The sequence below is a fragment of the Amblyomma maculatum genome, chromosome 6 (genome assembly GCF_055883805.1).
Source record: "Amblyomma maculatum isolate TAMU_Amacu chromosome 6, ASM5588380v1, whole genome shotgun sequence".
In the NCBI taxonomy this organism is placed as follows: Eukaryota; Metazoa; Arthropoda; class Arachnida; order Ixodida; family Ixodidae; genus Amblyomma; species Amblyomma maculatum.
In genome coordinates, this window is record NC_139349.1 from 56024305 (window position 1) to 56038226 (window position 13922).

The 13922-nt window shown below is 45.1% G+C and overlaps 1 protein-coding gene across 2 annotated transcripts in view; it reads left to right on the forward strand.

Annotated features, from left to right (window-relative positions):
- Nucleotides 1-13922, forward strand: part of LOC146185799 (ATP-binding cassette sub-family G member 1-like) — a 64622-nt gene that overhangs the window by 15727 nt on the left and 34973 nt on the right. For both annotated transcript variants that reach the window (XM_084606738.1, XM_084606737.1), the window contains one exon: nucleotides 11231-11356. In XM_084606738.1, coding sequence (XP_084462864.1) covers nucleotides 11231-11356 — 126 coding nt within the window. The remainder of the gene's footprint in view (nucleotides 1-11230; nucleotides 11357-13922) is intronic.

Here is a 13922-nt window from a genome sequence, read left to right on the forward strand (position 1 = left end):
TGATCGCTTCTAAGAAGTAAATGCGCTGCAAAATCACTGCTTAAGTGCGCAAGTATATCAGACACAATGTAATCACTTTTCTTCTTCGGGTGGAATCAGCTGCCTAATCTTAGTGCGCATGAATGAAGTGCGCATTCCCGCTATGTATTTATTCCGGAACGTTCTCATACTAACATCGTAGATATGTGTTTCATGCGCGCGTGCTATACGCATGTTTCGAAGAGCGCTAATGAGCCCGCCGGAAAGATGTCATGTCCGGATTCACTTGTGTGCACTGGTGCACTGGTGCACTGTTACTCACGGGATCCGGTAAAAGCGTCCCCGGAAAAAAAGTCCCTATTTGCGAAGTAGGAAAAAATCTCCCCGTACGAGGACTGAAGCTTGTGCTAGAGGACGTAGACTGCGTTTCTCCGTGTCGAGCTGCAATGATGAATGATATATGTTAACTTTACTGCAGCGGTTTTACTTGTCGGCTTGGAACTGACCGCGAACATCGAACTCATGCGTGCATTAAAAACAAAAACATAAACGATGGCAGGGATAACTCATTGACAGCGTTCATCTTCGCTTTGTTTGCGGGGAAAAGGCGAGCTGACCACCGGGCACCTTTTTTTTTTCGGGGACGTTTTTACCTACACCCTGTTACTCACAGACCACGGCGCTTTACGTTTCTGCCATGCGGCGCTTCGGCCACGAAGTCGCGATCACTAACAGAACATCCGCGAACGCATCTTAAAATAACCGAATAACCGAGGCTGTCCGTTGAAGTGACTTACAGCGCTCACAAATTATAAGTGCTAATAATGCACGCAGTTGCTGGTTGAGAGCTCAGGTGCGTTGCCACGTATACAGAAAGCAAGAGAGAAAACATTAATAAATTACCGAAAAGGTAAAACAGTTTCAACATAGCCCTGACGGTGATTAAGTGCACCGTGTCCCAGCTTACATTCACTGAGTGCAATGTTAGTGTAATTTGAGCGCTTCGCTAGTGCAGAATAAGTGCACTTGTCTTTGTTCGAGCACCAGAAAAACGCGGGAATTTAACAACGTAGTACGATGTCTTTTACCCCGTAGTAAGCACCCAGTTTAACTGAACGAGAGTCTGTGAATGACGCAGGAAGTTAACTGGCAGTGGCAAATATGTTCGTACAACCCATTTGAGTCGCTTGACCCTTCTATGCAAATGCTTTCACGAATCGTGTTTTAACGACAGATGAAAAATACGACATATGAACTGCGCAACTGAGGGAGGAAACAGCAATGACATTGTCTACATGTATTTTGGGGCACCATAGTGGGATTTACATAGCGGTGACAGAGTAGCACCAAGACAAGTTCCCTCGCATCGAAGTCATGTGGAGACGCTGCGCCAAAAGGGGGTACAGCGGGATAAACTGCGCTTTCGAAAAGTGCATGTAAACACGAAAGCTCGTCGCGTCAAAGTGAGGTAGAGTTTTATGTTATTTATTTTTATTTTTATTTGTACATACTGCAGCTCCATCTGGAGCTATAACAGGAGTGAGATGGGGGAGTGCATATTAAAAAAAAAATGACAAAACAATAAAACAATCATACAGTACAGTGTCAACAATACAATCAAATAAACAAACGCAGAAACAAAGTAATGATTGATTTGTGTTCATGAAGACAATGATCAACAGTGGCTGATTGCTTGAACAAATTCATGCAAGGAAGGGAGCGATGTGGACCAGGTAGCCTGTTCCATACCTCGACCATACAAGGGAAAAAACTGTGTTTAAACGTATCTGTTTTGGCAAAATAGGGACTGAAGTTTATTTAGTTCATGATAGTGCCTTGTGGAAGTGCGGTGCGCTAGATTAATATAACTGATGACGAAAGCCGACAGTGGCCACGTACGATGCAATAAAGGAATTTTAAGGATTCTACTTCCCGGTGACTTGGTAATGCTGTTAGCTGCAATGAAGGCAGGGCGAAAGTGGGCGAAACATTTCAGTGATACTGGTGACAAATGAAACGAACAGCTTTCTGTTTTGAACACTTTCGATCTGGGAGATATCAGTTAGTTTATGAGAATTCCATGTTTTGTGATTCGGGAGCTGGCGAAGCGGAAAAGAGAGGCGAAAGGTTCCAACTTCTGGACTTTTTACTTCTAGATGCGACGCTGGACAGCACCATCATCGCAAAAGCTTCGATTCGCTGTCAAGTAAACAACGGAATATCGAAGCAACTGCTGCGCCCCTCTCTTGGCTCTCACATAATGCATCAGCGTGTTGTGACGTAGTACATGACAACGCAATGAACGGCAAGCGAAAGTCGGGCACCTTTTCATCACGTGTCAAATCGGAGATACAAAGTGACAGTTAAATTAATACCTTGCTCCTAGCGCACCTCCGCGACACATCAGCGGTGCGGAGAGACCTGTTCTCTAGGTCTCATTCTACTTCCTGTCCGGTCTCAACCTCATCGTCAAGCCAGTCTGCACCGTCGTCCTACTTCCCACACTCGTTACTCTACCTACTTTATACTTCGTTAGTGCTGGTCGATGTCTAAGGTTTTGGTTTCAGTTAGCTTTTTTCCTCGCATGGAGCAGCATTTTGCTCTCATTGTTGTCGATGATGTTGTCGTTTCGCCTCTAAACGCGGCGGGTCAGATCCATTGTGGATAGCCGAAGGGGACGCACTCAATTATAGCCCAGCGGGAAGTTTCCTCTGCCCTTGGGCTGGCCTTGATGGAGGCGATTTGGCACCTTCTTGCTGGCTTCAAATTAAGCAGCTACGCCGCGATACATCCAACTAGCGCTAGGTCACGCTGCGCCATAATCGCCCGCATAGTTAGGCTGTTGATCACGCGCTAACGGGCAGCCCTTGTCTTGAGGTTGTTTTAACACTCGTGCAGCCAAGAGTGCTTCGGGTAGAGAAGTTCCGTACCGACGGAATCACCAAGGCTCTGCAATGGTCGAACCTTCTATACGATTTGCAGTGCGAGATACGACAGAGGCCTTTGTTTAGCAGTGGCCTCGGATGTTACTGCTGCTGCTGCTGGGGATGATGGTTGTATTTCTTGGATTGTAGTCCACACGAAACTTACATCATTAGGATCAAGTTCATTACCTCCTTGAGCATTCTTTGTTTCCTGAAAATATTAACGAGGGCCGACTTTGAGCATACATTGATGTCGACACTCGCCTTGTCACTAGTATGCTGGCCCATCGCCGGGCTTCGAAGCGCAGAAAAACGCACGCATCGGTCTATGAAGTTCAGTACATTTTCTTGACGCACCACGTGTAGCCGTTTGCAGCCTGCCATTAAGCCGGCGACTAGCGCGAGCACCATCTACGAACGGAGAACCAGTTTTTCATCTCTCTCCAGCGCTTTTCGCGCGGAAAATTTTGTATGGGATATACAGGAAGTTCTCTCATCTACGGGTCATGCGGCTGTTCCGGCAATATTTACGAGTTCCCTGAAACAATGGAGGAAGCGTGCGTCCGCTGACGAGACGGCGTTTTAGCTGCGCTTATCGCGCGCTCGCACTTTCCGGCGGAAGACACAGGCCGCGTGACAAACGCGCGAACAAGAACAAGCGTGTAAAGCAGCCTCCCCTCCACCTCCCATATCTGCGGCGCTCCTTCATGTGGTAAGGTCGTTGCGCCGCGGCCAAAAGAGGACAAGACAGCACGTGGCTTCTCATTTCCTTTCTCACTCTCCTTGGCGCCTTTTGTAAACACCACGGATCTCTCGGAAGACAGGGAGATAGTTGCCATGATGTTATGTAGCAGCCCTGCCAAGACTGTTACGTGGTATTTCTACTCATTTTTGCACGTGACGCAGGTGCGTTCAGCGCTGCTTCGTGTAACAAAAATTGAATGTTTAACCTCATCTAACCGTGCCACTATCGTTGCTTAGCAAGGTAAAATGGCCCGCCAGCTGGTTCCACCACTTCGGAGTTCAAAAGACCACGTATGTAGAACGAGAGGAAGAAGATGGCTACACGGTATGAAAGAGCAATGAACGATGGTAGAGGGGGGAAGCCTCAGTTTGCAGGTCGAGCCAACGTTTCGACAAGCGGGCTTGTTTTCGTCTGGGGCAGAAGAAGACAATTCCACTTGTCGAAACGTTGGTTCGATCGGCGAACTGAGGCTTCCCTCCTCTACCCTTAAAACCCATGTGGTTATTTATCATTTTAAGGTGGGGCCCTTTCTCCTCTTTTGTTGCCACTGAGCATCCTGACTCGCGCAACTTAGCGGGATGCAGGAAAAGGCCGGAAAGCAGTGCATAAAGCGGGGTCGGACTTATTTATTTATACTGATAGTTATTGGGCTGCCTGCTTTGCTGCGTGAGCTTCGCGCCTCTGACGAAGGTTTTTGACGTGAGCGATATGTAACTCTTACTAGGAACAAAATCGACACTCTACGCTCTCTGCCAATATACTAAATTTACAATAAGCTTCATAATTTTCATACAGTCTCGTGACTACCGTGCTTAACTGCTTCAGTGCATCATCGTGAAATGAGTTTTTGGCAGGGAGAGGAAGCGAAAGCGAAGCGTCAGGTAATATATATATATATATATATATATATATATATGTATTGTAGAGACTGAACAAGCAGAAACACGTCCGTTCGTTCGAACGCCCTGCTTTATTCTATCTTCATCGTCGTCTCCTTTTCTCCTGCACTGTTCACTTCGTCGTCGCCTAGTACATTACAATATATATATATATGGCATCATCATGTCTAGTAAGTGGGCGAACGGTAATAATAAATAAATCATGTGCTTGTTTACGTCTCCGGAAGCGTAGGTAAAGTACGGTAACAAACTGAAGCCACGACAACCTTGCGCGCTTCCTTCCTAGGTGCAGTATTTAATTTGAATCACTGAATTTCTTCTTCGTCGCAGAGCACGAATAGCGCTTATTCCATCAAAAAAATTTTTTTTGTTTTGCCACAGATGTTTAAACATTAGCGCCGCGTTCCTTTCAACCAATAAGAGAATGAAATTTATCGCCAGGTGGTCGAAATTTCAGGAGTCCTCCACTACGGCGTCTCTCATAGCGTGAGTCGCTTTGGGACGCTAAACCTCACAAATTAAACCAAGCCAAATTTATCAGATTAAACCGATATTGTTAAGAGAGACTGTCTGTGTAAAGTCGCTGCTTACCATGGGAAAAGGGATCCTCTTTTTTGAATTTACCAGCCTGCAACAACCTTATGGAAAGTTTAAGACGTGCAAAAACCCTACCTCTCCACTCTGCCTTATTAGGCGGTCGATGTGTAGCAGGTAAATTAGTTAGCTGATCTCTACGCCCATTTTTTTTTTAAGGTGAAGGGTGACAAAGAGGCATTGTGCCGACTACGAGTCGTAATAATGTGAAGAATAATTTACGCCGAATTGTACGCAGATGATACGTGTGCGCGTTGTGAGAGCGTACGGACTCAACGTATACAAGCGTGTTTTGACCAATTATTTCTCAGTTGCGGTATCGCGACTCTTTGGTATCACAAGCTCGCGTCGCTGTTGCAAACCCACAAATCCGTGTTCGCCATCACATCAGTTACGCGTACATTGCCTGCGATTGTTATTTCGTAACGCCATTCAAGCGGCAGGTAGCTGCGGCTGTTTCTTGGCTCTATGCCTGCCACATACTCCGCAAAGAGTTCATATATGATCGCTCCCATAAGAGTGCGTAGGTTTCAGGTTTTGGTATATGTGGTGTTTATTATTTTTTTGCATCCTTGCACATTTACTGTTACAGCACAAGTTAGAAACACATGAACGCAGGAACAACACCCATTCTGCGTTCGCAACTCAAACTTACACCTTGTAATGATGACCATATGTGAATGTTGATTCTGCCATTGGCGAGCAGCCTTTCCACGCAGTACGCTGGTACCTATATCGGGCTCATTTGACTGTTATGGCTTACCCGGGGCGAGGTGCTGTTTGCTCGCTTCTACACGCGGCGTATCGTGCCCCGGCATCTATCGCGTGGAGGTACATTCTCAATTAAATAGCTAAATAGTGTTTTTCTCTTGAGAAGTGGCGGGTGCTCGATAAATAATGCGTTAAGGCATCATAATATAACCCCTGCACATGATACTGCCATTGTTTACTTGACTCGCCGCAAGCGTAGAAGTATGGACGCACACTGTTAACGACGTACGTAGCATCGGCGGCTGGTGCGACATTTGTGCTTTCGAAATTAGTCACCTCTTGTTGCTTGTTCGCTCTTGAATTGTTTGTTCGCTAATCCCTCGTAGGAGATTGCAACCTCTGGACATTCGTACCCAACAGTGAGATCTCTAGCCAGTATTTTGTTTATTGGGAGGGTTTGCAGCAACATTAATGTTTGATACACATACTGAAAGAGTTTTGAGCTGAGTACATGTCTAGAAAATCTCCACAAGCTATAGCTTGCACAGCTTCCACTACTTACCGAGCGGAGCTGCACACTGAAGATCACCTTTATCATTTCGGTAAATAAATGTTCATGGCCGCTCGATGGAAGTATGAAATGTCTCTCTCTCTCTCTCTCTCTCTCTCTCTGTATAGCCTACTGATTTTTCCTGGCCTTTGGAGGTGGTGTTCGCCACATGCGCGAACAGAGGGCGTTAGTTGGCGATGTCCAAAAAGAGGCAGGCGCGGGCAGGCAGAAAGAATGATTAACATGTGCCAAATACAAACAAACCGTTTGGAAGCTTTGTTTTCACGAAAATCCGAACATCGCTAGAAATGCACCGACAAAGAAAAAAGACAAAAGGACAGCTGAGCGATTAAATTTGCAGCAAAGTGTTACAATAATTGTCTCTGAGCATTGAATGGAGTTTGGAGTGCTCAATTCTTAAAGCTGTGATTCTAAATGCTGTATTATTTAAATACAAGTTTTGGGTGCGATAGTGTGGCACTGATGTAAAACAAAAACAAAAGCGCTTGCTGCATCACGTTTGCTGTACAGAATTGCACTAAAAGCCAAAACGAGCTCATTTGATACTTTCATTACGCGAGTGACAAAAAAAAAAAACGCTCATGAAAAGGCGGTCACCCCCAGGGTGTTCTTCGCTGCTGTTGAGGCGCGCCTAGTTCAGCGAGTTAAGATATCCTGCGGTTTTCGTACAGTATATCGGTTGTGTAACGCTTTTGAAGGGCGGCAAACTCGTAACTGCGGTTTTCTGCACTGTGGTAATTTAAAGGGAAGAATTTGTCAACATGTCTGCAGACAGTAATTCATAAATACGAAGTAGACGAACCTCGAACATGGATGCTGGACGTGACTATAATAACAGACTCGCAAGAAGCGCGCAGAAACTACACCAGATGCAGAATATGGCAGGCAGCTATAAGGATCTTCAGACACCAAGGAAGACGTAAGGAAAGCGAAGCTGATATGGACGCCAGCTCACCTGTCCGTAGAAGGGAACGAAGGCGTACAAGCCGCAGCCCGGAGGACGAGCACCACTACTCAAACATGCTGACCACCTACTCGGAAATCCTACAACACTATAGGCTATGCAGAAGGGAATACGCGCCAGCTGATAGACACCTATAGACAAAGAACAATACACTGAGAATAATTCAAACAAACACGTACTCAGCCCAAAAAGACTTCACGCAATCTACCCTCACGACTATGGGCTACAATGGGCACACTGTGACATGAAGGCAGACCTGTACCGCATGGTACGACCCTGTCAGTACAACACTGCAGGAGAAGGGATAAAAGGTCCGGCGATTGAACGGTGGGAGAGAATGCTGTCCAGGTCGGACCCGAACGTTCTACAGCGGTTGATTTAAGGGCAAGAGCGGCTGCAAAATTCAACGGACTCTTAGGATAGGGTGGCCGACCAACAAGTTTGATTTCAATGAAAAATGCTTTCATCATCATCATCATCATCATCATCATCATCATCATCATCATCACTGCCATGACACGATCGGAGTTCGCAACAATTACAGCACATAGGAGTTGCGAAAATAAAAGGAAACGAGTAAATACAATAAGCTACTTGTTTGCTAAAAGTGCCTACCTCAGAAGCGAACTGGGCTTACACTTAATACCTTGGCATCTATCACTGGCGTTCACAAAAAGGAAATCACTGCTGTGATATTGAGCTATTCTGGCAGAGAGGAGGCGTCGACGAGAAATCCAGCAAATCAAAAACCGTGGAATCACGCCAACATTGTGCCATCAATACTGCTTGCAGCAACGACCGCGTGGGGTCCTTCACCGCTCACTATGGAACCCGTTGCAGCGTATGCATACCCTGTATTCTTTCTCAAACGCAGACAGACCTAATGGCGTCTTTCGTTTATAAAAAGGCGGGAGAACAATTCTCAAGGCCAAGGACATAGTTACGCAAGGGGATGTCCGCGGCTTGTGGGAGAGTGCTTCCTTCCTAGCTTCGGCATCAGGCGCTATTGTCAAGGCCAAGGGCACGGCGCAAGCAGGCGGCACCGATGGGTTCGGTGAAAATACGATGTGTATTGAATCCAGTTCCTGGTTCTCCGTGTGCGTCATATGAGTAGAGCGTGCACTGTACAAAAAGTAGGAAGAGCGCCAATACTTTCAAACGTAACAGTCAAGCGTCCGCGATGCCTAGATAAGCGACAGGCAATTAGAAAGCTTTATTGCGTCGCAAGATAGTCTTGTTGCGTAATAGAGCGTGTTCTGGCTTGATGGGCGGACAGAAACCCATGTTGCGAAAGCAGGCGGCTTTGGTGTACGTGCGCTGGTCACGTATACGAAGAGGTCGACAAAAGCCGTGATTTTAGTGATGCACTAGTTGGGCGAGTTGGCAACGTTCCACGGTGAAAACAAAGCCAAAAAAGACGATAGCTATGTTTTTCACCACAGTGTGTTGCATACCCGATGGCTACACACGTTCGTGTCTTATTAACTCCTTATTTATTTTATTTCATTTTATTTACAATACACTCTCGGGCTCTGTCTTAGGCCTTTTGGCAGGAGTGGGCGGAACAAAACACGGGAACAAAATTGGCAGCAGGAAAAGCATTACATGAATTAAAAAAAAAAATGGAATGATACAAAGACCACAAGGAGTAAGTTTGCTCAGGACAGGTGCAGAACAAGTTGCCAGCCTAAAAAAATCAAGCACCTCTTGATCTGCGCAAGTTCAGCTGACAATTCCGGCAGTATGCTAATAAAGAAAGAACTAACGGAAGAAATCAAGCACTAGAAATGCAGACGAAAATAAAACGTGACACAAAGAACATGGCGCATAAATAGCATCAAAGTTGTAGTGATATGAAAAAATACACCACGCATGATCAAACGCTTGAGCAGGAAACAAAATATACGATATATAGCGGCTAAGAAAACGGAGCACTCGAAGGTTTATGCATAACATCACAAAGATAACAGTGCAGTGTATACATGCTGTCGAACATGGCGTAGGATGACTGGAAGGTCGGGCATTCCACTGTACTGGCTCGGCAAGCGCATTCCACTCACTCACTGTCCTTGGAAAAAACTAGTATTTAAACACATCCGTTCCGCAAGGAAACTCTAATTTTTTTTTTATGATGTGATCGTTTTGGGCGCCTAGAAACAGAATAATTGCACGCATCCTTATTTAGCCCCAGCATATCGTGATAAAGTAAGTGCATGCATTTCTGTCTGTCTTTATACCGTCGCAATCTAAGCATCTCCAAGTTTGCTTTGTTTATAAGAACTGCCGGAGATACTTGCCAGCTATAGTAGTGAAATACAAACCTAGCAGATTTTCTTTGCATGCTTTCTATTTGGGCGATATTTTACTTTGTGTATGGATCCCATATTATTGAGGCGTACTCAAGAATCGGTCTTGTACGCTAAAGGATAGATAGATTTCTTGTGTCGACAGTCGTAGCGACCTCTTCAAGTATACCAAACTTGCTCCTTGCCTTTTTTGAAATATAGAATATATGTTCGTTCCATCTGAAGTCGTAGCTGCTGACCGCAGATAGATTTTTACCACTGATGCTGTAAGAAAATTTGAAAGGGCGTCGTTATCGTGTTATTGACGAAGCGACCGTTTTCTTTGCATTAATAGTCATTTGCCAAGTGGCGCACCACGCTTCCACCTTGGCCAATGAGCCATTCAAACAAACCTGGTCATTTAAGCTTTTGATTTCTTCATATAATATGCAGTCATCTGCAAATAATCTTATTTCTACGTTCACTTCGCTTATTAAATCATTGATAAAATATTACAAAGAAAAGGGGCCCTAAGGACAGACCCCTGTGGAATGCCCGTCTGAACAGGTGCTGAGCCAGAGCGCACACCATCAATAAACACACTCTGTTGCCGTAACGACAAATATGCACAGACCCATGCAAGCAGTGAATCATTTTTAAGCAATTTCTGTAGTGTTAGTAGAAGTTTAGATACACGGGCGAAGGCCTTTTCAAAATCAATGACTATCGTGTCAATTTGCTCCTGTCTGTCTAGGATTTCCGCGAATTCGTGAATAGTTTCGAGAAGCTGTGTTGTTGTAGATAATCTTTTCCGAAACTCAATGCTCCCTGTGATCTATTAATTTGCTGTCATGCAGAAAGACCAAAATATGTTTGAATATATTATGCTAAGAGTTTTCGCACATATGGACATCAATGAAACTGGTCTGTACGAAGTGATAAGCGACCGATTTTCTGTTTTAGGTATTCGGGTAATCTTTGCATACTTCCAGTCATTAAGAACTATTGAACATGACAAAGACATATTAAATTAGGCTTATTGACCTCTTACGAAACCAATGAAAACTGGTGCTTTGTACGGGAGAAGTAGACGCTTTCTTTTTCTTTTCTTTTCTTTTTTTTTCTGGGCAGCTTTCCTACTTGCTCTGCAGAGATGTGTCCCATAACACATCCTCATGCTCTTTGCCGGGGTTAAAAATATGGCGTCCATGACCCGTGTATGAGTGTCACGCAGTTATGATCATGTTTTGTTTAAGGAATAACAGCGCGGAGACGAAGGCCAAGGAAAAAGACAACACCTGATTGTCCTTCGTCTCCGCGCTGTTATTCCTTAAACATGTACCAACTAGCTCAACTCTCCGTTTTATTGAACTTTATTTCATGTTTTGTTTACAAAACGTTTTCCTGTAGACGCGTGCTTTCGCGAATAAATTTGATTCTTGAGTGTGAACCGCAGTGCTATCTTTCACATTTTGTGCATCTGTACATGAGCATTTTGCTGAAAGTGAAGTCGCTCCCTCTCTGCATTGTATTCACTGTTGCTTTCTACAATTCGCAGCGGCGGTGAACTTCAAGACTTGCAAAACAGCGGTGAACGGGAATGGCCGCCACAACGGTTTCAGGAACTTCGAGAGCATCGATGTTGCCTGGAGAAACCTCACGTACAAGGTCAAGAAAGGCAAGGGTGCGTACCTCACGCTCTGTATGCGCAATGAAATTCGAATAATTTTCTGTCCTAGAGACGCGCTGTATTAGCACTGCGTTCATTCGCTATATCGCTTAAAATCTAAATGTTCCCTCACTGATGCCAGTAACGCGTTTGTTTTTGCGTGTGCGGTTCCATAGTTCCCTCAGGAACAAGATATTTTGTTTTATTCAGCACTAAGAAAGCTCTGCATATAGCGAGGGACACACACACACACACACACACACACACACACACACACACACACACACACACACACACACACACACACACACACACACACACACACACACACACACACACACACACACACACACACACACACACACACACACACACACACACACACACACACACACACACACACACACACACACACACACACACACACACACACACACACACACACACACACACACACACACACACACACACACACACACACACACACACACACACACACACACACACACACACACACACACACACACACACACACACACACACACACACACACACACACACACACACACACACACACACACACACACACACACACACACACACACACACACACACACACACACACACACACACACACACACACACACACACACACGCGCGCGCGCGCGCACGCACGCACGCACGCACGCACGCACGCACGCACGCACAAAATTGACAGGTGATCAGGTGATAACACAAAGGAGGTCACAATATGCGTTAGCTGTACTGCTTTAACGTTTCGCATATTCAACGACAGCTTCTCTGTTGCGCCCTAGAATGATTTTAGCGTCGCTTTTTTGTTTCTCTCCTGGTTGAGCTTCTGGAGGGTGGGGGTGAGCGAAGGTATTTTGCAGGGTGCTGGTGCATTGATATACAGGGTTACACAGACTACGCTCTTTTCGCTAATGAGCCTATTAACGCAGTAAACTTTCAGTGCTGAAATTCTGTAGTAACTTTCGCACTGAAAGTTATATTATTTACGAATGTGCATGTCATAGTACATTCAGTCGTTCTGAGTGGCGCTGTCTCTTTAAAACCATTGGAGCACACGGCTTTCCTAAAAAAAATCCAATTAAAGACTTTGCATTTACCGCATAGTTTTAACATATACATGTCAATTCCTTTGCATTAACGTTCTGCAGCTTCCAGGCCTTAGGGTGCACTCTTGTATCACTGGCACGTTTGCTGGTGTTTCTGCGCCCACGCAAGAAAACATCTGTTATCCTACAATTCCGCTCAATCTAAAAAAACATTGAGAGATCAACTGCTAAACACATTTTACAGAATTCTTTATCCTACCCGCATGGCATGCAGACCAGCTTTGATTTCCAGATGTCAAGGTTGAAGAAGTCTGGTTTTCCTGATGCATCTGTGCAGACAATTGCTTAAACGCTGGTAACGACGTTAAATTAGGCTGTAAGAGTATACACCGATATAGATAAAGAAAAAAACAGCAACAAGCAGCCCTATAGTAATTCTTTATGCCGACAGGACTCGAATGGCTTTGAAAAAGAAAGGTGAGATTGGATAATAAACAATGTGTGCGGCTGGTTTTCTCGGTTCCCATGTTATTAATCCGGGCTCCTATAGAGCTTATTCACGTCACGTCACTGCAGCTTTACTCGCAACCATAGCACGCACAAAGCAACATCGGTAAGGGAGAAAGGAAGAGAGAGAAAGGGAATACGGTGAATCATGACACGGCGACGGTTAAATCTGAGCTCTGGTTGGACGGCGTTGCAAAGCATTTCAAGCGTCCGACAAATCGGCACCGACGCTTCGGAAACTTTTTTTTTTTGTGCTTTTATTTTCGAACCGCCCAACGTTATTGCGGCTCCGCCATTATGGTTGCCACAACTGTCGCCTGCTAAACCTGATAGGGTCTATACGTGCACACATTGGAGGAGGTCCCACTAAAAAGAAGGCAGTGGCAATGGGTGCGGCCTAAAGCGCAAGAACAGCTACGGGGACTGTCAAGTTGGAATATATAATTAAATCCATGTGGCAAAACCTACGTAGTGCAGACATGCCGCTGGATCAACTTTCATTGGTGAGCGTCTGATATCAATTCGACAAAAGGAGCAACTCCATCTACCGACATATTACCTGACACACAGATGCAAGTATCTATCATAACTAGACGAGATTCTGCGCAAGTAGGATATAGAAAAAGCAAGATGACTTCTCAAAGCGCATTATGTCAGGAGAAAACAACATAGTGTATACAAGTTACACGCCAATCATACTTTATAATCATGAAGTCCGCTTCCTCGAGGACACTACTATGATATTTCTCTCCTGTTTACTATCTACGTTTGCTAGCGTTCTGTGGCTCCGCTGGCAGAATTATGGATGTGCCTTCTTTCTGCCTGTAAACAAACCCGTTATATGACGCCCACAGCGGCTTCTTAAAACACTTCCTTTAGAGGGACTTCCTGGATCTCGGCGCGGTATTGGAATTTGTGCCGGTGGAGACGCAACATTTCTTCGACTGTTCTTTTGGGTTTCCTTAATTGCTTGAAGCTTCGAGCAAATATGCCAA